General features: G+C 44.6%; 1 protein-coding gene across 1 annotated transcript in view; it reads right to left on the minus strand.

Annotated features, from left to right (window-relative positions):
* Positions 1-23,817, minus strand: part of LOC306789328 (low-density lipoprotein receptor-related protein 8-like) — a gene marked incomplete at both ends in the record, with an annotated part of 67,568 nt that extends 43,751 nt beyond the window's left edge. Inside the window, 2 exons of the mRNA XM_079285228.1 lie at positions 22,980-23,096; positions 23,751-23,817. Of these exons, the coding sequence (XP_079141354.1) occupies positions 22,980-23,096; positions 23,751-23,817 (184 nt within the window). The remainder of the gene's footprint in view (positions 1-22,979; positions 23,097-23,750) is intronic.
* Between the last annotated feature and the right edge of the window lie 418 nt (positions 23,818-24,235).

Below are 24,235 nucleotides of genomic sequence, written 5' to 3' on the forward strand. Positions count from 1 at the left end.
CACCTCATGTCCTTACTCCACCATCTGTCTTTACTTTGTTTCATATCAGTTCCATCAAACCAGCAACACGGTCTCTGGAATACGCAATTAAAGTTCTGACGGCTTTTAACAATTAAGATAAAGACGGACAGGTTTAAGAGACCCACAAAGCCCGCTATCAGGTGTGCATCACAACACGTCTACTTGGTGCTGTTCACTGCCCAGCATTTCTTTGGACCTTGTGTACTGGCCAAAGATGGATACTGTGCTAATTATCTCAGCCTACTGTTGGGATCTAAAGGAGCGTGTTTGGGTTATCAGCATTTAAGAAACTGAATTCTTGACATCAATAGAATTATTGATGTATGTAACAATTATTAATGATTATTAATATAAACGGGGCACCACCCTGCGAACAGGGACCAATAACCAAACGATAAAACTAAGTCTCATAATTAGTAGTCACTCATAATGTCAATAGTCTGCGTATGACTATACATTCAGTGACAGTGAAGGGTTTTAAGTTCGAGCACCGGCTACTACATACAGTCTTATCAAATACATATGCACAAGTAATCACAGACGACTGCTCCTGAAAGTATAACAGAGTTTATTGAATCAAAATAATAAATGATCAAATCAATTAATATTGCAACCAACAAACGTTATCATACAATTTTATATGCCTAAACTAAAGAATGAATAAAATGGATGAGAGTGTATGTCTGTGTGTGTGTGTGTGTGTGTGGGTCTGTGGGTGAAAAGGAGGGAGTCTTACAGCTACGCTAAAGACTACAAAGATGGCGGCGTCGAGTGACGCTGGCCAAAGGGGAGGGGCCTTAAGAACTACAGCTAAAAACTACAAAGATGGCGGAGTCGAGGGACCCGGACAAAATGGCAGTTAGGCTGCTGTATGTACTCACGTGTGCCTGGGCAGCACGTGATGTGAGGCGCTCGTTTGAACGAGGTTCCCCAGGAGTAGAACTAGGAGCTATGTGTATGTGCGTGTTTCGTGAAAGGAGGAACGAGAAAAAAGGTGGGGGCTCATGAATCAGACTTCTGCATGCTGTCCGCGTTGTAGTGATAATGGGGGTGTCTGGCGTATCGTACATAACGTGCCGTTGTCGGTAGAACTGCCAGCAGTTATGTACAATAGCCGAGATTCCACACTTCACTCACAGAGCTGATTTAATGAGCAGAGAATACTACACGAAGTGTAGTAAAACCAATGAAAAGAAATCAAATAAATCCCAAGCAAACAGTCATAGTTGATACATGAATACAGCGGAGCTTCTCTGCTCCGTAATGATTGCGTAATACCTCAATATCACGCGACAGTCTTAAACACACAAAAACACGGGAATATCAACATATAAATGAATGGCCTGAATTAAACTTAAGTTAATTTAAGCTAAGCTATGCCCAAATGCCAAGAATCTTACTTGTAGATGCTTCGTTGCAACGTTGAAGGGTTCGTGAGCAAAGTTGTCCTTTTTCTTCGAGAGGAAGGGGGGGGGGGGGTGCTTCTCAGCGCGGCGTTGAGCTGGCGCTGTTTCGGTCTGTCGTGGCGTAGCTCGCTCTGGAGCAAACGCAGACGTGATCTGTCCTCGCGGCAGGGAGGACAGTTTTCTAACTTCGGCTGACGGCGTGGTCCGTGCGTCTTACCGGGAATCGTCGGTGAAGGAGGGAGGCGTTGTCGTCTTTCCTTCGCCGGAATGTGTGCACCAAAAGAAAAAGAAACAAAAAGCGCTGAACTGATCGCTGAAGCAGATTCGTTATCGCGGGCTGTTTCATCCAGCGAAATGGCTTGTCAGGGTTTGATGAGGGGAGAAGGGCAGTTGTTTCCTCGTGGCCAGCGTTGTGCTGGCGGGGAAAGTTGGTTCTTCTGTGGCCTGGACGGGGGGTGTCCGAGCGAAGAGAGCGTGGTGTGCTCCCTGTTCGACGGAGGTCGACGGGAAAAAGCTGGTTCTTCTGTGGCCTGGACGGGGGTGTCCGAGCGAAGAGCCTTGTGTGCCTCCTGTTACCCCGGAGGGAGAGTTGGAAAAAAGCTATGAGGTGGGGGCAGCAGAGAGTTTTATAGAACAGTGGCCGAACCACAGGGGTCCTCGGGTCTCTTGGCTCTCGGCCAATGAGATTGCCGCGGTTACCATGGTTATTTGGGGGGGGGGGGAATTCACACCTGAGTGTGAAATCCCTTTGCTCTCCTCAAACTACAAGTCAGGATGAGACCTTTGCTTGAAAAAGCGAAGGCCTGATTGTCTTTGTCCACAGCACATGTTGAAGCCATTTATCAGACCCCAACATCCCCCCTTTGTTCTGAAGAGCGAGATGTTGGCTTCGGTCTTTAGAGCAAACCAAGGGCTGGCATGTGCATCCATGTGGCGGGGAAACCTGAAGAGGTGAGACAGTCCAAGTGTTCCTGAGACCAAAAGCAGTGGTTAAAACAGGCAGTGTTCATTGTTCATAGAGTTCAAGGTTCATAGTGGTCAAGTTCATGGTGTTCAAGTTCAGAGTTCATTGGCATCTGGGCAGATGACTAAGGTGGCATCTGGGCAGATGACTTTAACTACTTCTACCTACATCTACTATCATACACAATTCAAATCATAGGTGAGCAAAACATTATTCCCAAATAATTCAATCGCTATTATGATGTTGTGATATTCTAGCATTGTGGCACAGTGTCAAAGAAAGTAACAACCCAAATAAACAAAACAAAACACAAAAGAGAGAGAAGGAAAGAATAAAAAGACAAGAAGCAGGTGAGGGGTGAACAGTGGTTACTGGTTCAACTCCTAGACAGGACTGGAGTCCGTTGGCGGAGCAGTCGTAGGTTGGCTACGTGGTGTTATGAATATGAGGGAATCCAGTTAGTCTGTCGCTTCTGGATCTATTAGTACATGATATGTGCGTCTACCTCTCTCTAATCGGTAGATTTAGAGCGAGTCCTGTGTCTAAGTTTTAGAATCTATCGATATTGGAGTTGCGTTGCCAAGACTATAGGCCAGAGGTACCTGTGAGGGTTGCATAACAGTAGTGGTAGCAGATTTACAGATTTCTTAGCACGGCTAGTGTGACTAGCTAGGCTGGTCTTTCGCTGCTCCAGCTGTTACCAGCTGAGCCTTCTCGGATGAGGTCCTGGGTTAAATCTGACTGCTACGGCAGAGGTTATGTCTTCTTTGGTTACTTCTGGTAGAGTCTATAAAGCATGCAAAGGGTTCTCTATGAGAGTGGAGCATCAGTTTACAGTCGCAATGAACGTTTTTCAGGTCATGCAACTGTTCTGGTTCAAGTGGGATGTGTTAGCGGTTAGTGCATGTCTACAGGGTGAGTTGAAGCATGCAGTTAAACGTTAGTAGTCAATAGTAAGCTGCCATTCTGCCGGTTGGTTTCGGCACTGGCGAGATTAGAGTGTACTTCCTGTGAAGTGCATCTCTCTAAGTTTCTGTTGTCAGAGAGCCCACCCCCCTCGCGCTGTTCAAGTGGCGAGGGCGGATATCCCCACGTTACCGCCAGCACTCAGGGAAACGTCGCGAACAGTTTCACTCTGGAGTGTGTCATGGCGGGCTGGTGATATCTCCCTCCCCCCACCCTCCTAATTAGAGATGGAGACAGGTCCGGCGCACAGGTCAAGTTCAGTTACCTACGGCACTGGCGACTTGACAGGCCCGGGCGATGACTCGGCTGAAAGAAGGCGGTGGCTTCGTTGAACAAGCTGGAGGTGGCTCATGCTGACAGAGCAGGAGAAGAAGGCTTAGTTGACGAAAGATTTTACGAGCTAGGGTGCTCGAAAGGGCCTCTAAGGTTGTGGCACCCTAGAGGTGTATGCGAAAAGGTGGGGGAACACATGAGACTCGTTGCTGACCCGGAGTCGGGTAGAGCAAGAGTGTTATGACCCCCCCAGTAGGACTGAAGAATATGTATAGATTTATACATAACGGGCATTGCCTTTGCGAGCAAGGTCGCCCAAGAAGGTTGAAGAACGAGGTGCGAAATGGGAGTGGTCGTTTCCGGAAGTGTGCTGAGTTCTCTTCCCCCCCCCCTACCATGTCGACTTGGCAGCAGGGGGAAAGGTCACTCGGCTGAGTCAGGTGGGCTGCGAGTCAGCGTTACCTGATGTGTTGCCCTTGAGGGCGTCTTTCACCCCCCTGGTTCCGTTGGTCTTTCGACCGCCAGGGTCGTTTGTTCCTCGGGGGTGACCAGGGCTCGCTAGGCCAAGTCCTCTCGTCGTCTTCCGACGCTAGGTCGGAGTCGCTCGACTGTTGGATGCCTAAGACTATGGCGGTGTCTTCGTACCGATTTGTCGGCCGTCCGCGTGTCTCCCATGCAAGTTGCGCGTATTTCCTAATCTCTGGCATGGTGAGGTTACTCGTTCTGCAGTGCATAGTAACATCGTATCTCACGTTGTCGTGGAGATTGTGCAAGAATAGCGACTTGAAGGCATGGTCTTCTTCTAGACCTGGGGCGTTACGTCCTTGGAAGTACGCAGATCTCAAACGCCTGAAGTAGTCTCTCGGAGACTGTAGCCTTTCCTGGGAAATGGCAAAGGCGCCGAGGGTGGCAGAAGCTGGGTCGGTGTACAGGGAGTACTCCTCCCTAAGGGCGTGACAAAGGGATGAATAGCGGTCGCGGATGCTCGGCTGGAGCGTTTCCATGAAAGCGTGGACGCTTCGCGCAGTGGTTTTCCACACTAGCTTTAGCTTTTCGCGCGATGAGGGGCGCGATAGGTCGAGGAGGCAGCGATCGATCTCCCTTAGGTAGTCATCGATGCTCGAGTCGTGATTATCGGGATTGAAGCGCTCTACGTCTTTTGCCAGAGACTCAATCTGTCGAGTACGCAGGCCTCCAAGGTTGATGGGGCCTGAGTCGTCTGAGTCTCCATACTCGCGATGGTGGTAACGACTATCATCCTCCCTCCCTGAGGGGGATGGGGTCAGTTCTTGTCGCGCGCGTGAACTGCGTGGAGGATTGCGTTCGCCTGAGGTGGTTTTGAGGCCACCTGGGCCGACTAGGACCGGGTGTTGGTCCTCTCTCCTCCTGGTTGGGGAACGCGTTTTCAAGAAATGCAAGGTGGTTCGGGTCTCGGGGAATGAGGGAGCCGAGACCAAGAAATGACTGGGCTGAAAGGCTCGGTAGGGGGTAGCAGTACCTACCGGGGTTGCTGGAACACCTTGAAGCGCTTTCAGTTTGTCATCACTCTCTGATGCTTTAGAGAGTTCTAGGTTGACCTCTCTGAGGTCACTGCGCAGGCTACTATTTTCTGACTGTAGGGCTCTACAGTCACGTGACAACTCCTGAACCTCTGTTCGGAGTGTCCAGATCTCGCGTTGCTGCTCGTCGCTCTGTGCCCGGGTTCGGGCAGCTTGCAGCTGCATTTTCTGATGGTAGATGAGCAGTATTTCGCCGATTACGTTCTGAATCAGGCGCTCTCTGTTACCTGCTGGGTTATTTACATAAGCCACCAGCTGCTCTAATTGCTCGTCGCATAGGACAGCAGTGTATTTTGCAAAGTACTCTCTTTCCTTTGCTGTGAGTCCGAGGACATCAGCCACCGCATCTCGTAGTGCGGTGTCTTCTGGAGCTACAGCTCCAGGAATGAGGGATTTCTCGTCGCTCATTCTCTCTAATGAGCGCGACTCCCAGTGGTTGTTAATTCCCTAGTGTTAGAACGGAAACTGTTAGTGTTTACGGTTCTCAGTGAAATGTCTAGTTCTGTAACTTAGGATTTCTACTGTTAGATGTTAATTACTGTTAGTGTTACGGTTCATGCAGGCGCACAGTGAAATGTCTAGCTCTGTGACTTACGTTTCTACTGTTGCTGCTCTGAGGTATCACTACTGCTTTGCAGCCAGAGGTGCGAAAATGCTAATGTGGTTTAGCACTTTGGGCCTGTGACAGCTGTGTGTAACTTCTTTGGAGGGATTTAAGAAAACAAGCAAGGTATTACAAATAAACGATCAAATCTACTACACAGCTGGCTGTTAGTTTAAGAAGTGAAATGAATTATTAAACCTGGAAAGGAAACGAAATAAAATTTCGAGAAGGGAATTAAAGATTAAGATTAAAAATCAAAATTTTAAATCAAAAATTGAATTACAATAAGACAAGATTTTGAAGATCAAAGCCTACCTATTTTGGGAAATAAGTTTCAGGAATTTGGATCATTCAAAAGAGGGAAAAAAATAATTTTTTGAAAAAAAATATTTTTTTGGAAAATTAATTATTCAAAAATAATTATGGATTACTGTGCATATATACTGTAACAAAACTGGAATAACGTAGCCTCACACGGGGCACCATTATGTTGGGATCTAAAGGAGCGTGTTTGGGTTATCAGCATTTAAGAAACTGAATTCTTGACATCAATAGAATTATTGATGTATGTAACAATTATTAATGATTATTAATATAAACGGGGCACCACCCTGCGAACAGGGACCAATAACCAAACGATAAAACTAAGTCTCATAATTAGTAGTCACTCATAATGTCAATAGTCTGCGTATGACTATACATTCAGTGACAGTGAAGGGTTTTAAGTTCGAGCACCGGCTACTACATACAGTCTTATCAAATACATATGCACAAGTAATCACAGACGACTGCTCCTGAAAGTATAACAGAGTTTATTGAATCAAAATAATAAATGATCAAATCAATTAATATTGCAACCAACAAACGTTATCATACAATTTTATATGCCTAAACTAAAGAATGAATAAAAATGGATGAGAGTGTATGTCTGTGTGTGTGTGTGTGTGTGTGGGTCTGTGGGTGAAAAGGAGGGAGTCTTACAGCTACGCTAAAGACTACAAAGATGGCGGCGTCGAGTGACGCTGGCCAAAGGGGAGGGGCCTTAAGAACTACAGCTAAAAACTACAAAGATGGCGGAGTCGAGGGACCCGGACAAAATGGCAGTTAGGCTGCTGTATGTACTCACGTGTGCCTGGGCAGCACGTGATGTGAGGCGCTCGTTTGAACGAGGTTCCCCAGGAGTAGAACTAGGAGCTATGTGTATGTGCGTGTTTCGTGAAAGGAGGAACGAGAAAAAAGGTGGGGGCTCATGAATCAGACTTCTGCATGCTGTCCGCGTTGTAGTGATAATGGGGGTGTCTGGCGTATCGTACATAACGTGCCGTTGTCGGTAGAACTGCCAGCAGTTATGTACAATAGCCGAGATTCCACACTTCACTCACAGAGCTGATTTAATGAGCAGAGAATACTACACGAAGTGTAGTAAAACCAATGAAAAGAAATCAAATAAATCCCAAGCAAACAGTCATAGTTGATACATGAATACAGCGGAGCTTCTCTGCTCCGTAATGATTGCGTAATACCTCAATATCACGCGACAGTCTTAAACACACAAAAACACGGGAATATCAACATATAAATGAATGGCCTGAATTAAACTTAAGTTAATTTAAGCTAAGCTATGCCCAAATGCCAAGAATCTTACTTGTAGATGCTTCGTTGCAACGTTGAAGGGTTCGTGAGCAAAGTTGTCCTTTTTCTTCGAGAGGAAGGGGGGGGGGGGGTGCTTCTCAGCGCGGCGTTGAGCTGGCGCTGTTTCGGTCTGTCGTGGCGTAGCTCGCTCTGGAGCAAACGCAGACGTGATCTGTCCTCGCGGCAGGGAGGACAGTTTTCTAACTTCGGCTGACGGCGTGGTCCGTGCGTCTTACCGGGAATCGTCGGTGAAGGAGGGAGGCGTTGTCGTCTTTCCTTCGCCGGAATGTGTGCACCAAAAGAAAAAGAAACAAAAAGCGCTGAACTGATCGCTGAAGCAGATTCGTTATCGCGGGCTGTTTCATCCAGCGAAATGGCTTGTCAGGGTTTGATGAGGGGAGAAGGGCAGTTGTTTCCTCGTGGCCAGCGTTGTGCTGGCGGGGAAAGTTGGTTCTTCTGTGGCCTGGACGGGGGGTGTCCGAGCGAAGAGAGCGTGGTGTGCTCCCTGTTCGACGGAGGTCGACGGGAAAAAGCTGGTTCTTCTGTGGCCTGGACGGGGGTGTCCGAGCGAAGAGCCTTGTGTGCCTCCTGTTACCCCGGAGGGAGAGTTGGAAAAAAAGCTATGAGGTGGGGGCAGCAGAGAGTTTTATAGAACAGTGGCCGAACCACAGGGGTCCTCGGGTCTCTTGGCTCTCGGCCAATGAGATTGCCGCGGTTACCATGGTTATTTGGGGGGGGGGGGAATTCACACCTGAGTGTGAAATCCCTTTGCTCTCCTCAAACTACAAGTCAGGATGAGACCTTTGCTTGAAAAAGCGAAGGCCTGATTGTCTTTGTCCACAGCACATGTTGAAGCCATTTATCAGACCCCAACACTACTAAAAAAAGACATATTTTCTCTCCCCATGTGAGGTCACATTGGCACAAACATCCCCTGACCAAGGAGGAGACTGGGCAGCGTGAGCTAGCGGAGCTCCTTAGTTCCTCCAAGGCAGCCTGGGAGCGATTTATACTGAAGACGCTTTGCTTCAGCTTGGCTAAACTCCAAAAACCTCAATGCCTAAAGTATGACTGAACAATATCAGGAAGCAGTACAGGTGGTTGGACACCAGCGTCTGTGAGAGAGCGAACAGGACACAGCTGAGCTACGCTGACATTCAGAACAAGTCTTGATTTATCAAACTGTTTTCAGGCTTCAATGCAATTCTTTTATTCGTGCTCATGTGACGGTCCGCTTCCTTTCACAGTGCGTGCTTATATGGAGCATGCAGGGGGGTGGACACAAAAACACAAGATGCACATAGCGGTTATATACAACTGACATACACTGCTGAGGTAACACATACATCAGTGTTTAAGATTAAAGCCTGCCACTGCTCTGACTATCTGCAAATACACACACATATTCCTGCCCGTCACCGCATGAGTCCTGCTCCATGTGTCTGACCTTCTGCTACTCGCCTTTTTCCCCGTGTTTGCTGGTTTAGAGAAGCTAAATATCTTTGATGCACAGCCATATGTCAACATGTTCATCCTACAGCCTGGCATCGTCACTGGGACACACTGTTCTATCATATGAACTACACATGGCCGGCCAAAGCTGCAGGCGACTCTAAACATGCAAACAAGCTGAAACTCACTGTTTAACTGAAGTGCGGTTGAGGGTGAAAAGAAAATATGCATGCGGTACCTTGAATTTAACGTCACGTTAAAGAGCAGACATGAACTTCTACCAGTTTACGTCCAGCAAGTTTATAGTGACAGAGCCACAGCATTCGGTTTGTTATTCATGCGCGACACTCTTTTCTGTACATGCAGCATGTTATATAGTTTAGCTGTAATCCTCAAGTATCTCGTGAAATTAAACCTGATTTTAATTAAGTTTGCTGTTTTTCAAGCAACAGCCAGTCGATGTATAAGGGCCTCGAGCATGCAATAACTGGGCACCCAAAATATTATGCATTTTAACTGCGAGAACACTAACCCACGCGACTAATTGCATGATCCTCCCGTCGGGGATAATAGAGGAAGGAAAATACATAGACCAGACATGACCAGTTATTCACTGTAACACAGGAGGAAATCAAACCCTGTGAGGCTCAGCGGCGTGTTGACGTAGGACCCTTTTGGACATCTTGTAGGTCGCTGTGACTCGTGATAGGCTAATATAATGAACTGACCTACATTAGCTTATATTACTTGCATAACTTTACCGCTTATCTTTTCTTTTTAAATACCAGCCACCATAGAGAAATGCCATGTGACCTGCATTAATCTGCCGTAACTTGAATATTTCCATTTCTGTCATGCTGTGAAATGGCATCTACATCAACGAGGAGGCATCGGGTTCATCAGCAAAGAACAAGGCTGTGAACATAGAAATAGTCCCCATAGGACACATTTATATAGCGTATCTATGAATATACAAGATCAGAATGTAATAGAGACGAGAACACACGGATGAAGGTGACACAGTACAATTCAAAGTGGACTGTACTTCCTTTACAGCTGACATGTGGTGTTTCTTAAGCAGCATCAGTGATGCAACCTCGCTGTAATGTCGCCCAATTCTATGTAATTATCATTTCTGCTGGAAAGCCTAACCTAGATCCAGCCAGGAATTTTACATCTCATGATGGAGTTAAAACAATTGTTGTACAAAAGGTTATACAGTTATATTTGGGAGGCACAGGTTCTTCACAGGGATACACACCTTATATTGGCTGCCTTGTTTCATGTTGCGACAGTGACTTCTATGTCCTGCCTGAACTAGGACAATGTTTCTTCAAAATATGAGCAGTTATGAGGAAGATCTAAGCAATTACTGAGCATTTCATTGAAAAAAAAAAAAAGAAGCAATTTGGCAGAGGAATCTAATTATGGCCGTGCAGTCGCGGAAGCTGGCAAGTTTTTTAACAGCGGGTGTTTGCAGGAACCAGCCTTTGCTGCCGTTTCTAAATCCACGGCAAAGGTCAGATAAAATGCACTTTCCACAGTTGGAGCTCGCGCATGCACCCCTAAAGTCCTACTTTCATCAGAAAATGAACATAATAACAGGAAACATTCCTAAAAACTATAATCCTGCTGGATAATCCTGGATGGGCCTGTTGAGCTGAAGTGCTGAAAGCTTCGTTTTGCTGAAGGCTGAATCTCTGACAAAATCACAAGCCTTTGCAAAACAATGTTGAAGCTAACTTTGCAGAAAATGACACATTGTCGTAGATGTCATTGAGTGCTGTAGCTGGTAACCTCACATCTGACGCGTCATCCGAATAAAAAGGAAACGAGCTGGTTGGTGCAGTCTGTCACCTGCCCCACAGTTTTTGGAAATAAAGCGGTGTAGACAACAAGGAGACGCAGAGTTTAAGGACAGGTCTCTCAGCCAAACAGCTGACACCTTCACTGCAGCTCTTCCCTCCAGAGCCTCTCCTGCACGCTCCAGTTGAAATGACTCCAGATCAACGCAGCAGCCAGATGCTCCTTCGGCCTGGCCTGAAACACCACAGTCTGCAGAGGTTGACCCTTCTGCTTTGAGTTGTGCTGTGTGTCATCGAGTCTTGAGGTCTTGTATTTCTCATCACAGTCTCAGCGGTCAACCCAGACCTTGAACCCAGAGATGTATTGATCAGACTCCCAGTTTTAAACCTTTAAGGATTCAGGGAAGCCTTGACATCAGACACGTCTCAGCAATGCCTTGTTTCATGTTCAAACTGCCTTTTAAATGTGAGAGTTCGGAGGAAAGAAATTTTAAAGCAATTTGGGAAGCGATTGGGGAAAGTTGAACACCCTCCCTAAGTCTCTAAAGACCAAATCTGTAACATGTAGCCTATCACCGTCTGTACATTTCATGAGTTTTGAAGTTACAAGAGAAATCTGGAATAAACGCTTTCCCTACAAAGATACAATTAACTTTAAAATCTGCCAGTTCACAGATTAGAAGCAGAGAACGATCAAAGCTTTAAAGAAGATCTCAGAGGAAGACATCAGTGCTGCGAGTTTAAACGTCACAGTCCAACACTGTGTAAGTTCACTGATAAATTAAGTGCACAAATGCACTCATATGAGCAGACGCTTTCAAAGATGGACTACAAAACATCTTGACTTCTTCTTTTCCTCTCTCTTGGTTTAACAAATACCACCTTAAGTGTGCCTACACAGAAAGGCCTTTAACCCTCTTTTACAGCAATTTGAGATGAAGTGTGACTCATGAAGGAGTCTGCGCTAGAAGCGATCAGATGAATGGAAATTAATGAGGAGAATCACCAAAGTGACTTCCCCCCCTTCACTTGGACGATCTCTCACTTTCAATGGAGCTGCACACAGGAGACGCTGTCCTTAACAGTTCTAATCCATCTGTCAAAAGTAATGATGACTGCAGGACCAAATGCCTTCGTTCCATATTGAGACCTGAATAACACAATCGATGAAGTCTGCAAAAATGAAGGAGCCAGTGGGTCCATCATTTTAAGATGAACTCGTGATGTTAAAATGTTACCCCATATAGAATCAACCACTTCATGCTACTTGTTCTAAACGGAGAGCTAACAAACATTAAACAAGACAGAGTGTACAGCCATTACACATCTTGAGTTTACAATTGGTCTGGATGCTAAATGCTAAAAGGCTTCTTGCCACTGTAAGTCACAGGCATCCAAACGCATTAGGAGAGCATGCAGATCATTCACTCCTGTGCATGGAAATGTGTGCCACACTGGATTATAGTATCCGCCTACTAACCAAAGGACTGTAATGGGGAATGGGAGATTAGCCTTTTACCCTGCAAAGGGAATGAGAGATCTCTCTCTTCTCTCCTTTTTCTTTCGTTTTCTTGCAAAGACCTGACTCCAACAATACGAAACACAATGCTCCAGCTGAAGACTCACTTTTCAGAAAGACCCTAACTGACCTGAAGACGACAGAATTCAAATTGCTGTGACGCGGCACTGAGAGCTGGATTTTACATTTCCCGCTGCCGATGAAAATTTGCATAACTGTAATACTGCCTGAGGTCAAATTTCTCGTTCTAGAAAATCTGCCCCCGTAGCAAGAAGGCAGGGTAATTACGATTTTAGTCCCAAATGCTGCTTGCCTTTGAACACAACCCAGACATGGAAACGCCGCACACTCACATTCACCCACTTCTGCACATGTGCGAGTGGACCTTCTGCTTTGTCTGCTGTTTTCTTTTTTTTTTGCATTCTTCTTCTCTCCCACAAACATAAACAGCACGCTGGAGTCAGACGGGAGAAGCAAAGTCGCAGACGGCTATTGATGGACTCCGTGAGGGCCGATATCCTCCAGTGCGGGCCGACCAAAGGCACGCCGTCCAATCAAGGAGTCCAGCAGCCGCCCACCACAGAAGCAGATTACTCAGACCGCGACTAAAGGCTTCCTTCTCACCACCAGAGAGCTGCTGAACGTTACCAAAGCAGCACAATGCTACAGGGTGGGCACGTCACATAATCTGTTGCTAGTAATGCCTTCGATGAATACTTTATCATTGGACTGTGAACGCACCTTGAAGCTCTGCGGGTGGGAAACAAATACTCCACGTAAACTATTCATAGTCAAATCCAACCACCACACATTACTGTCAAAACACACAGATCAAGCTCGCCTACTTTTTGCGAAGCAAGACTTAGCACGTCTGCATGTGCCGCACACAGTATCAGTGTGAACAAACACATTGCATCTCCAAGTGAGTGTCATTGTAGAAAATGGTGAAGGTGACACGGCAACTGCACTCCTTCCCTGTGGTTTCTCTCACGCATGAACAGCTCAGACGGCTGCATTAAAAGCACGGTGCAATCGTTACACATCGGCGATGTGGCATTTCAGGTTGGCCTCACTTAAACTAACAGGAGAGAAGTGAAGTGATTAATTTACCGGTTTCATAAAATCTTACTTGAGCCTCAAGGAGCTGAGGGATACAACAGCAGCATCGGTGGACATTCCTGAAGACCAACATTTCATTGCTCGTGGATTACAATTTTGGAGACTCATTTAAAAAGTCTACACCACTTGAATCGGTGAGCACAATTTCATTTTTACAACCCCTTGGCATACAAATCAATGCAAGCTTGCACATTAATGTTGAGATCAAGATATTTGTTCTACAATGCACAGTGTGCAATAGATTGCAGCTTTTATTTGCAATAGAAGCTTCCTGTGGCACGAGGCAATTTAATGAGGTTGTCTCTGGGGCATTTTCGCTACTATTTCTACCTTGTATAATAATAACACACGTGGAGTAGAGATTGATAGTAGGCCGTGGTACTGTGCTGCATGCAGGAGGTTTCTGCGGTGTGGATGTAAACAAGAAGCAGCTCTTTGTGGGTGAATGAAAGTGAACGGCTACAGTGACTTCGATTTCAGAGCAGGTTCAGGAGTCTTGATATGGGAGGAGGTGGGACTGGTGGAGACAATAAAAGCAACACCTGCATATCTTGCAATAATCCTGCAACAAAGAAAATGCTTTCTTAAGATACTTTTTCAAGACTGAGTACACCAAAGGTAGTGTGCATACAGTTTATAAAAGGACAAACTGATTTGCTACCGTTTTGACTGAACGTTAAATACAGAAAATGTACTTGAAATTTGAATGAATGAAATTTATTTGTAGAGCGCTTTTCACAGACATGACATCACAAAGTGCTTAACAGCAGAAATTTAAAAAACAAAAAACCACAATGTGACAATAGGGTCAATAAATGACATACACAGAATGAAATAAAAATAAGATAATAAAAATTAAAACATATTTTAAAAGCAGGTCTAGGACATGGGTTTTTACTCAAACGCCAGCCTAAACAGGTGGGTTTTGAGCTGGTTCTTAAAAGTATTCACAGTATCTGCGAGGCGCAGAGTTGCAGGCAGAGCATTCCAGAGCCTCGGGGCCACTGCCTCAAAGGCTCGGTCACCACGGCTCTTAAATCGTGTGCGTGGGACTGACAGAAGACCCGGAGCGTTTGACCTGAGAGTGCAGGCGGGTGAATAGGGGTGAAGTAGATCACTTCAAACAGCACCGTCAGTAGAGCAGGAACGCTGCACGTTTGCCAGGTGTCTGATATGACGAGCAGATGTTCTGCAGCGAGTTGGGGCCTCCCTCCCATAAAGATGCTCTGACTGTCTGCATTCAATACAAACGGGCGCCGTTGGTTTCAACTTTGTACTCTGGAGTAAGAGTTTCATTTGTCTTTCTGTATCGTTCACTTTGTTTCCTGTGGTGGCTATTCTCCTCATGTTTCTGTTAGACACATACTCTCTCTCTCTCTTTGTGTTCAGGACATGACGACGTGCAGATATTGTGCGGCATAAAACTGAAAACACACCCTCAACTTTGACCTTCTTGAAGGAGAGACCACAGGTGATTTAGTCTTATTCGCTATTCTTTATCTGATCTGCATCACAACAATAACACTGCAAAAAAACAACAACAACACTGTCAAATCAATGACACTGCAGCACTCTTCATACCTCCTCCTTACACCCCCCCCCCCCCCCCCACCACCACCACCGCAACAACACCCTGCTTGGCTCGCCTCTATAGCGCCTCCTCATCCTCCGATGGCTATGCATTTAAAACGTATCTTTCTCCAGGCAGAGTTTAGCTGCCGAGCTTTGATCACAATATGCCTCCCCAACATGAGGTCAGGCACAACTCAGAGAAACCATCTGCCAGCTGACATTTCCCACTTCTCGACCTTTCTATCTGCATTGTTTTTATTACTTTCAAGCAGACTTCTACCAAAGTACTGAGCTACAACTTTGACACACACACACACACACACAGTGAAGGGAATCTTGAATAAGCATTCAAATTTCAATAGATGATTTAATTATTTAAATTTAAGCTTTCTAAATTAAAAACGGGCACGGCTGACCTTTTCTTGTTATGACATCTGCTTCTTCCTTGAAGGGACGTCAGAAATGTATTGAAAGCTCCACATTACATTGTGATTAAAAGGTGAAGATGATGAAAAAAAGTCATTTCAAAATCCCAAATTCAGCAATTTGGGTTTTCGCGCACTTGTATGTGACTCGTGAGAAAACTGAGGTTTTCAAACCTTTACAAAAGACTGATAATCATTCCCTTTGGTTCCTACGCAACCCACATCCTCCAGCATGTGCAGTTGTATATAAATAAACATTTCAAAGAAAACAGAGGAAAAAAAAAATCAAATGGTGGCTGCCATTAAATTCATACTTTAAGACGAGTGAAAGTGCTGAAAACATAACACTCTGATGTAAATACAGGCCAGCAGAGGACTGTGAAAAAAGCTGCTCTGCTGGGAAGCTCTGCGCTCTAAACACACAGCCAATAACTTCTTTTATAATCTACAATATTATTTATATTCCACCATAAAGTGCCACATTTTTCTTTGTACAGATCTACACTGAGCAGAGTGAAGCGCCAGGAGTCTATAGTCTGGACATTTGACACATTCAGATAGATAGATATGTACTTCATTGATCCCCAGGGGGACATTTGTAATTTAGTCATCCCATGTAAACGTGCTCTTAATTGGAAGGTTGGTTTTGTAGAAACATTAATTTGATTGTTGCCACCTGGATTCAAGGCTTCTCACGCTTGAAAATCTATTGCTGAGTAGCTGAAGGCTGATTCTTATTTGCCATCATTGTTCAGATTTGACAGAATGAAATCCCCAGTTAACTCAGCTTTAGCTCACAAAGTTAGTATTTGTTAAGAAAATGAATCACAAGTCATTCTTTGACAGGGAATAGAGACTAATTCGGCTTTACTCCTACGATGACAGTAAACCTTTAGAACATGTTTTGCCCCCACATTGAGCTGATGCTCATCCAAATATCTTCAGTCACACAGGAAAGAGCAGCATCAGTTTGCATTGAATATTGATTATATATAATCATTCAATCTCCCAGCCCCAATTGTGACTGCATCTACAGTTGATGGCCATTCTTTAGACCCTTCGTCTGGCCCTTCAGGAGGAATGCATTAGTCTCATTTCATTTCCAGCCAGGCACAAAGGGTCTGAGGGGTGCGTCGATGGGGGGGAGACATGTAGGCAGGTGGAATGATTTCAGGGCAGTGACGGCCTGCATGCAAAGCTTTAACATTGCGATGGTGGCATTGCAATGAGTAACTGTATAGCTGAGCAAGAGATTGTTGCTGCATCTGTGAGTGGAAGTGACAGCCGTAATTCATCCAGCTACACTGAATCGTCATTAAAGTGAAAGTGACGGAGGGCTTTGGTTGCTGTGTCACAGCCATTTGCGCATCACTCCAATTCACTACCACGCTGCGCTGCTGACGCTCTCTGTTACCCTGGCTTGGCTTCAGAGTGGCATAATGTCCTCTGTAGGTCTGTGATGAGTGTGTGTACTCATCCACAAACAGATACATCTAAATAAAGTGCAACTCGCAGCCACACTCCGCCAATCCCAACATCCCCAGAGCTATCAGCAAAAGATTCACAAGCATGCCTGTTGAGTCACGTGAAGTGACATTTTTCACAAAAATGAATCACACATTGCAAAGGGCCAGTTATTGCAATACATGCCAACATCCTCCCTTGTGGTTTTGTGTTTTTCTGACAGTGATTCAGGATGAAAGGCGGTGTGTGCCTGGATGCCCGTGGCCCCGGGGCCTGTGTTCACAGAGCATGCATCTTCTCTCAAACCTCCAGCATGTGTGTTATCGACTTTCAAGCTAACCTGGGTCCATATCACTGCCACTGAGCAACGGTTGTACAAAAACTATAGCCATGTGTCACAGCATCACTTCATCTGTGACTATTTTATGCATGATTCAAATATAAAAGGCAGAATGAAGTCAATTGACTTAAAAACAAACGTTTAAGACAAAAATCCAGTGTTGAAAGCACGAAATATCAGCATATTTTCCTTCCAAATAAACAAATAAGCTTTTTGGGAGGTGTAAAGTATAAAATTATGTAAATAAAAGCTTTCTATTAGGTGCTGAAATATATAAATGACAGAGGGCAAGAGTCTCTCTCTCTCTCTCTCTCTCTCTCTCTCTCTCTCTCGCTCTCTCTCTCTCTCTCATATATCACTTTGGGCATGCAATGGCCTGATACAGATGTCTAGTGAGCGTTTGTAGACACGTGAAGTCAATAAATGCACGAAATGTTTCCAGGTAGAAAATGTCTAGTCACCGTCTAGCGGTCAGACTGGGAGATGATTTAAAACAGAATTAATATTAATGAACGTTTGGACATGTACACCATTACAAATTGAATTTACTGTTTAATGGGAAGGTCAAAAATATCTGAATTGTATTTATGTGTGTGCTCTGCAGCTTGCTTAAAATTAAGTTGAAAAAAATAAAAACTGAGCTAAGAAATCTACAATATCCATCTATCGACCTCTGGGAGATTCAAAATTGTGCTGCTTATCATGATTATGTGAACTGCGAGTGAGTGAGTTAACGGAACATAAATTGACCACAGACCCGTGGAAAACCTGCCTCATTGCATGGCGAGATAAAGGCATCATCCTTTCCACGCTTCGTACGGTTGTCAACAGCCGTGGAGATTATGGAGAGAATTCGATACGAACACAAACAACCGCCCCGTCTCACCCTGCAGGGCAGAATGATTTTTTTTTTTATCCCACTGTCTTTGTTTTTCCACACCATCAACAACGCCTCACTGGTACGCTGTCAAACACAGACAAGCAGCAGCAGCAACTGTGGGGGGAAATACAAAGGAAAAAACTAAAACGAGACACGTTTTCAACACTGATAAGTCTGAAACACATCAGGATGATGAGTCTCTCTCTTTCCCCCAGAACATCACAGGTTACTGTATTATTATTATTATGCATTTACAAGTAGATCCCTGGCTGGGAAGTGCCCAGTACAACTTATAAACAACAATAGAGTAGAGTTGCCTGGAAGTGTTGGTGCCACAGGGAACAGCAAATTTCTTCCTGATTTTCGTTGGATTCTTTTGCAGAGAGGAGAGGAATTCAGATATCTAGATGGTGGCTATAATGTGGATGGCAATGGGACCAAATTGCTTCCAAATAGGTCAATTTAAACCAATAGACGGTGATGCAGGCCACACAAGACTGTAGGTCAGCATCAATGGGTCTGAGAGATTTCTGACAGCAAATTCTTTTTTGAAAAAGCAGAAGGCAATTGAAAGAAAAATCTAAAAAATCAAATGGGATAATCAATACAAAAGCCAATCCCATAATGTGAGGCCCTCTTTCTCTCAGTTGCCATTAAATACCATGTTTCTCAGAGCTCCGTCATTCTATCCAGAGCAACACCTGTAGCGTTTTAAAGAAAATGAAAAGGATTTCAAAGTTAAAGCCAGTGAGCAATCGTGACTATTGTCAAGAGATGAAAAGACATTCAGAGGGCCACGGGGCCTTTCAGTGTACATCGCATAAGCTCTTTACCAGAAACACACAAGAAGCTCCAAAGAAAAGCAAAACGGTTGGAAGCCGAAACTAATCTTCGACAATGTAGTCAATGTACAGACTGTGCAAGACCATAGAGAACATCCAGATCACGGACCATAGTCCTGGGACGACATACATAAAAAATACCTGCACACAGAGTTCACACTCGTGGTTTTACTCTTTCTTTAACTGGTGTCAGATATAAGCAGAGCAAAAAGCAGCTGAGGTTTAAACACTGTTGAATAAAGCACTAAGCAAAGCTGGAGGGACACTTTGTGCATTTGTAAAACTTGGTGTGTTGGCAGGACTTTGGTTACAGCAGCAGAGGAGGCTGCATCCACTGAAAGGCTTTGGGATGAAGAAATTCATTGTGACTCCAGGAGGTGTGGAGGCGCACCAGCAGTTTCGCAAGTGAGTTGGACTCTGAAGGAGTTGTGCGGATTTATTCGGTAAAAGAACACAAAAGGAGGAGGCACACAGTTTGCTGCTGACTCTGCATCTCCGGGGAAAATAAGAGAATGCTGTGTGAGCTCTGAGTGGCGGTGTGAAAATGCATCCCTGCAGGTATTGATGTTAAATTCATAAACACGGATGATGTGGATCGTGATCACATTCAAGGATGAGGAGAAAGTCGATGTGCTGGACTTTGAAGGTAACGCAGATAGATGGAAACTGGCCGATATTGCTGCTGTAATCAGGGCGAAGATTAAACGGCGGCTCCGTGTCAGAGTTTGCACAAATCTGACTTTGAGAATTCAAGGCACAATTCCTTTGTTGCCTCCACTGCTGTCAACTGCAGACGAGGCGGGAGGCAGGGAGGCTTTGCATCTCATCCTCCCCAGAAATGTGATTCAACCAGTAAACAAAATGTAGAGTTTCTCCCGTGGTTTATCTATCTTCACTTTTTCAAATTCTGCTGAAAGGTTCAGAGTTCATTGGTGCGCATTCATTTGGGATTATTTATGCATTTATGCTCACGTGCGTCTGGTCCATACTTGTCCACGCATACTTATGAGTGCAATCACGCATGCATGAATGTATGGGTGCATGCAGCGAGTGACTGGTCAGTGGGGGGATAGAGTTGGGATGATGGGGGATGGTGATGGGATGCATTCTCGGGGGTGGAGTGGTGGGGGATGGGGTTAGGAACAGGAACAGGGTGGAGGAGGATGATGCATGCTGGGTATGAGCAATAGCAGCGTTTTAAGATATTTACACCTGTTCTTTGAGGTTCAACTACAAGCAGCAGGCAGGTTGGATATAAGGTGACACTGGCATGACAAATAAGGAGCTGCGGCAAAGGTTTCCTCCTGCATATTTCATAACCGTGGTCTGTTGCACACATTCAGTCACTAAACTCTTGGGCTTGGCCTTGTGTTGTCAAATAATAAATTATGAATAAAAGTAGAATAAAAACAGGAGACCATCCATTCAACCATTTAGAAACATGTAAACAAATGCTTCATAGTCAACAAGCTGTGAAATTCCCGCACAGGATTTGCTGTGTGTACAAGCTAAATCCTTACCGCAATCTCCCCCTGTGCAGCATATGTTGTGCAGGTTTACACTTCACTGCGCACTACAATGTCTGTCCCTCTGTCTTTCAGCCTCCTCAGATGTAGAACTAGAAAGAGTTCACAGAAGCGACCCCTGAGAGTGACTTCAACAGTAACACATTAATTAAATGTTGCCAGAGCGGCACAGAGTGCCGGAGAACCTCTTCTCCAAATCACACAGGGTAAAAGTTGAACAAGTACTATGCTTTAGCCAATCAGTGGTCCAACACTGCTGATGCAAGTGCAGAGACAAATCTCACTCTGCCTCATCCGCCTGCCCACGCAGATACAGCACACACCAGGAAAAGAAATGGACACCGTGTGAAGGCCACTCGCTAACATAATGGCAAGTAATGGCGGACTGTCATGATCATCAAATGGTGGGTTGACAGCAGTCTCAGCTTAAAAGGCTTTCAGCAGGAGTGTTTTCCCTCAAACCCTTTGTCAGAAGCTCTGCCTGATGGAAAAAACACAGGGGGTAATAAAACCTCTCTGACAATTTCCTATTTCATTCATAAAGGAAACACAGAGGAACTAAAGCCTGATAGAGTAAGGATTTTAAGCGTCTCTGGGGACGCTCTTAGCAGTGCAAGTTTCCTCGTGAAAAATGCTGTTTCAGTTCAGTTGATTCATTGAAATATTGGCATAGTATTCAAACGACAGCGTACACTGTAAATCTATGCAGCGCTAGTTTTTAAATTGAATGATCATACACATGTGTTTGTTTGCTTGGTGGCTCTACTGGCCCACTGCCCTGTGTCTGGGTGTCTCAAAGCCAGCATGCCCAAAGTGATCATTAAGAAGGCTGCAATTGAGCTATTATCTCAGATTAGTGCAAAGATGCTATGAGAGAGAGCGAGAGCTAGAGCTACGATGCTCCAATTTACGGGCTTTCTTTGGCATGCCCAAGGACTCGTCCTGCTGGCCTCAGAAACAGGGCGACAATAGCAACACCTCCAGAATAACGCCACGGAACCATGAGGTGTTGGTATACAACAGGTCCATGTGCGTGGGAGTTTGTGGGAGAAAGAAACTGAAACAAACAAAGACAGAGAGGTATGAGGAGAGATACAGAGTATGTATTCATGTGTGGGGAGGCGCAGGAATTCCTCCCGAGCCACAATTAACCACAAAACAACATTGCTGCATGGCAAACATGCAGGGCTTGGATTCTAGCTTTGGCACAACTTCCCTGGTTTCAGCGCAAGAAACCTTCCACAATATAGGCCACAGGCTCGCATTCAGAAAGGAAACTGGAATGTTATTATTTCTGCCCAGAACAACACATCCAAAATACCTGTCAGAGCTTTGTGCTGTGCACTAAACCGACGCACCACGCAATCCGTCTCTCAGCCGGACAGCGTCTTATTTGGAGATTGGAAAATGGTTCCACCCAATCAACCGTCATTTAAAAAAGCATGCTGGTTGAGCTCAATATACACATATATATACACATATATGTGTGTGTGTGTGTGTGTGTGTGTGTGTGTGTGTGTGTGTGTGTGTGTGTGTGTGTATGTATGTATGTATGTATGTATGTATGTATGTATGTATATATACACACACATATATATATACACACATATATATATATATATATATATATATATACACATATATATACATATACATATATATATACATACACATATATATATACACACATATATGTGTGTGTGTGTATATATACATATATATATATACACATATATATACATATATACATATACGTATATATACATATATACATATACACACATATATACATATACACACATATATATATATATACACATATATACACACACACACACACACACACACACACACACACACACACACACACACACACACACACACACACACATACATATATATATATATATGAAATCCCATGCACACAATCTGGGCCTAAGGCACACCCACACACTTGCCTGATCTCCACTCAAAACTTGATTTTATTTGTGCCTCTCTGTTAACTCTGAAAGCTTTAATAGCTCCCTAAAAATAAGACACTGTCCTGCATAATGAGAGAATCGAGAAAACGCTAAAATACTAAATACTAAAAAAAAATACTAAATGATGAGAGGGCAGAGACCACTGGGATATATGGGTGCCTTTTCAGGTTCACAACGTTTAATATTTTTAGCTTCGGCTTCAATACATATTCCAGTCATGAACAGGCCATTAAGGGAAGCTTTCATGGCTGATGGGAGCAGTTCCAGCTATTGTCTATGAAATGAATGATATAAAGAAATAGTATGTCTTTTCTTTTTTTAACCTTTTTCATGGATTAAAAAAAATAGTCAATAGTCTTTAAGATTCAAAGAATACAATCTGATGCTTTAAGGTTTTAGTACACATTTTCAGTTAATTGCTCTTGGTGGTTGGCATTGGGAAGGGGGAGGGGGGGGTTGCCGTGACCTAATTAAGTTATCTTTATTATTTTGTTCTATTTTGATGTCATTGTCACAGCTTATTGCCATTGATGGTGATATTTGCATAACAGTCCAATCATCACAGGTGAATTTTTTCTCAGTTAACAGAGCTTATGTGTCTCCATTTCTCCACTGTTTTTACACTTACGACAGTTTTCTTCATCACTGTTGTCCGAGCAGTCGTCATCGTCGTCGCACCTCCAGATGGTCGGTATACACCTTTTGTTGTTGCACTGAAACTGTCCATCCTCACACTCATCCGTTGCTGGAAGAAGAAGAAAAACCGATGAGGGGAGAACAGCACCCAGATGGATCAGCAAAACAAACGGACATCGCGGAGTAGTAACCGCTTGTAGTTCAACTGTAATTGCAAATGAATGCCCAATTGATATTCAGCATTCATTCAGGTCAATTGGCTGAGGCGCTGGGAGCGTCATGATCCCCGTTTTCTTTCAGTTTTTTTAATTTTTTTTATCTACTTTACCGTGATAATTAAAAGCTGTCACGGGAGGAGGAGGAGGAAACCGCAGCAGAAGAGGCCCCGTGTCTGCCGGACATAATTATCCACAACACAGAGACAAAGATTCAGTCCGGGCTACTACAGCTGTACCTCTGATGCAGTATGGACGCTCACAGCCGGGAAACACATGACATATGCTAAACCTCGAATCAATTCATTCAGAGACCAAACTATCACACATTCAAATCAAACAAGTCATGTCCTTGCGTTATAACGTAAAGAGAAGTTTGTCTTTTTGTTCTCCTCTTAGTAACAAAAGCACACGCGCGTGAGTACCGGCAGCGCTTCCAATCTCTCACCTCCACATCCTCCCCCCCTCCATCACTCACCCACACACACACGGTTTATATTTTATTTCATAAACGTCTCACACGCTGGGGGGGGGGAAAGCACACTGACCTTCCGAGAAATGAAGCCTCAGGAGAAGCGAATGAAAAAGTAGCAACGTCCTTATATCCGTCCACATTTCTGAAGGAGGTGATGGAGCTCATTCACATCCACTGAACAAAGCCCGAGAGCCGCTCTTGTTGTAACGCTGCGACGCTGCTGCCTGCCTCTCCGCTGTGAGACACCCCCTCCCTCCGCCTCACTGGCTGCCCGGTGCGTGACGACAGCGCGTGGGGCGGGGAGAAGAGTAGAAGAGTGTAGAATAGAATTGTTGTATTTATATTCGCTGTATTTCTCCTCCTTGAAATTGAAGAGAAAACGAGGTCCATGTTGAAGCTGTTCCGAAGCTTTCGATCAGTATGATAACAGCAGCTAAAGGAGCCTTCATTTGCTATTTAATGGTACTGTTTGAAGCTCCAAATTAGAATAGAATAGAGTAGAACAGAATAGAAGAAAGAACAGACAGAGCAACAAGTAATTTATGCAGGCCACAAATA

The sequence above is a fragment of the Melanostigma gelatinosum genome (assembly GCF_949748355.1).
Source record: "Melanostigma gelatinosum genome assembly, chromosome: 15".
Lineage (NCBI taxonomy): Eukaryota > Metazoa > Chordata > Actinopteri > Perciformes > Zoarcidae > Melanostigma > Melanostigma gelatinosum.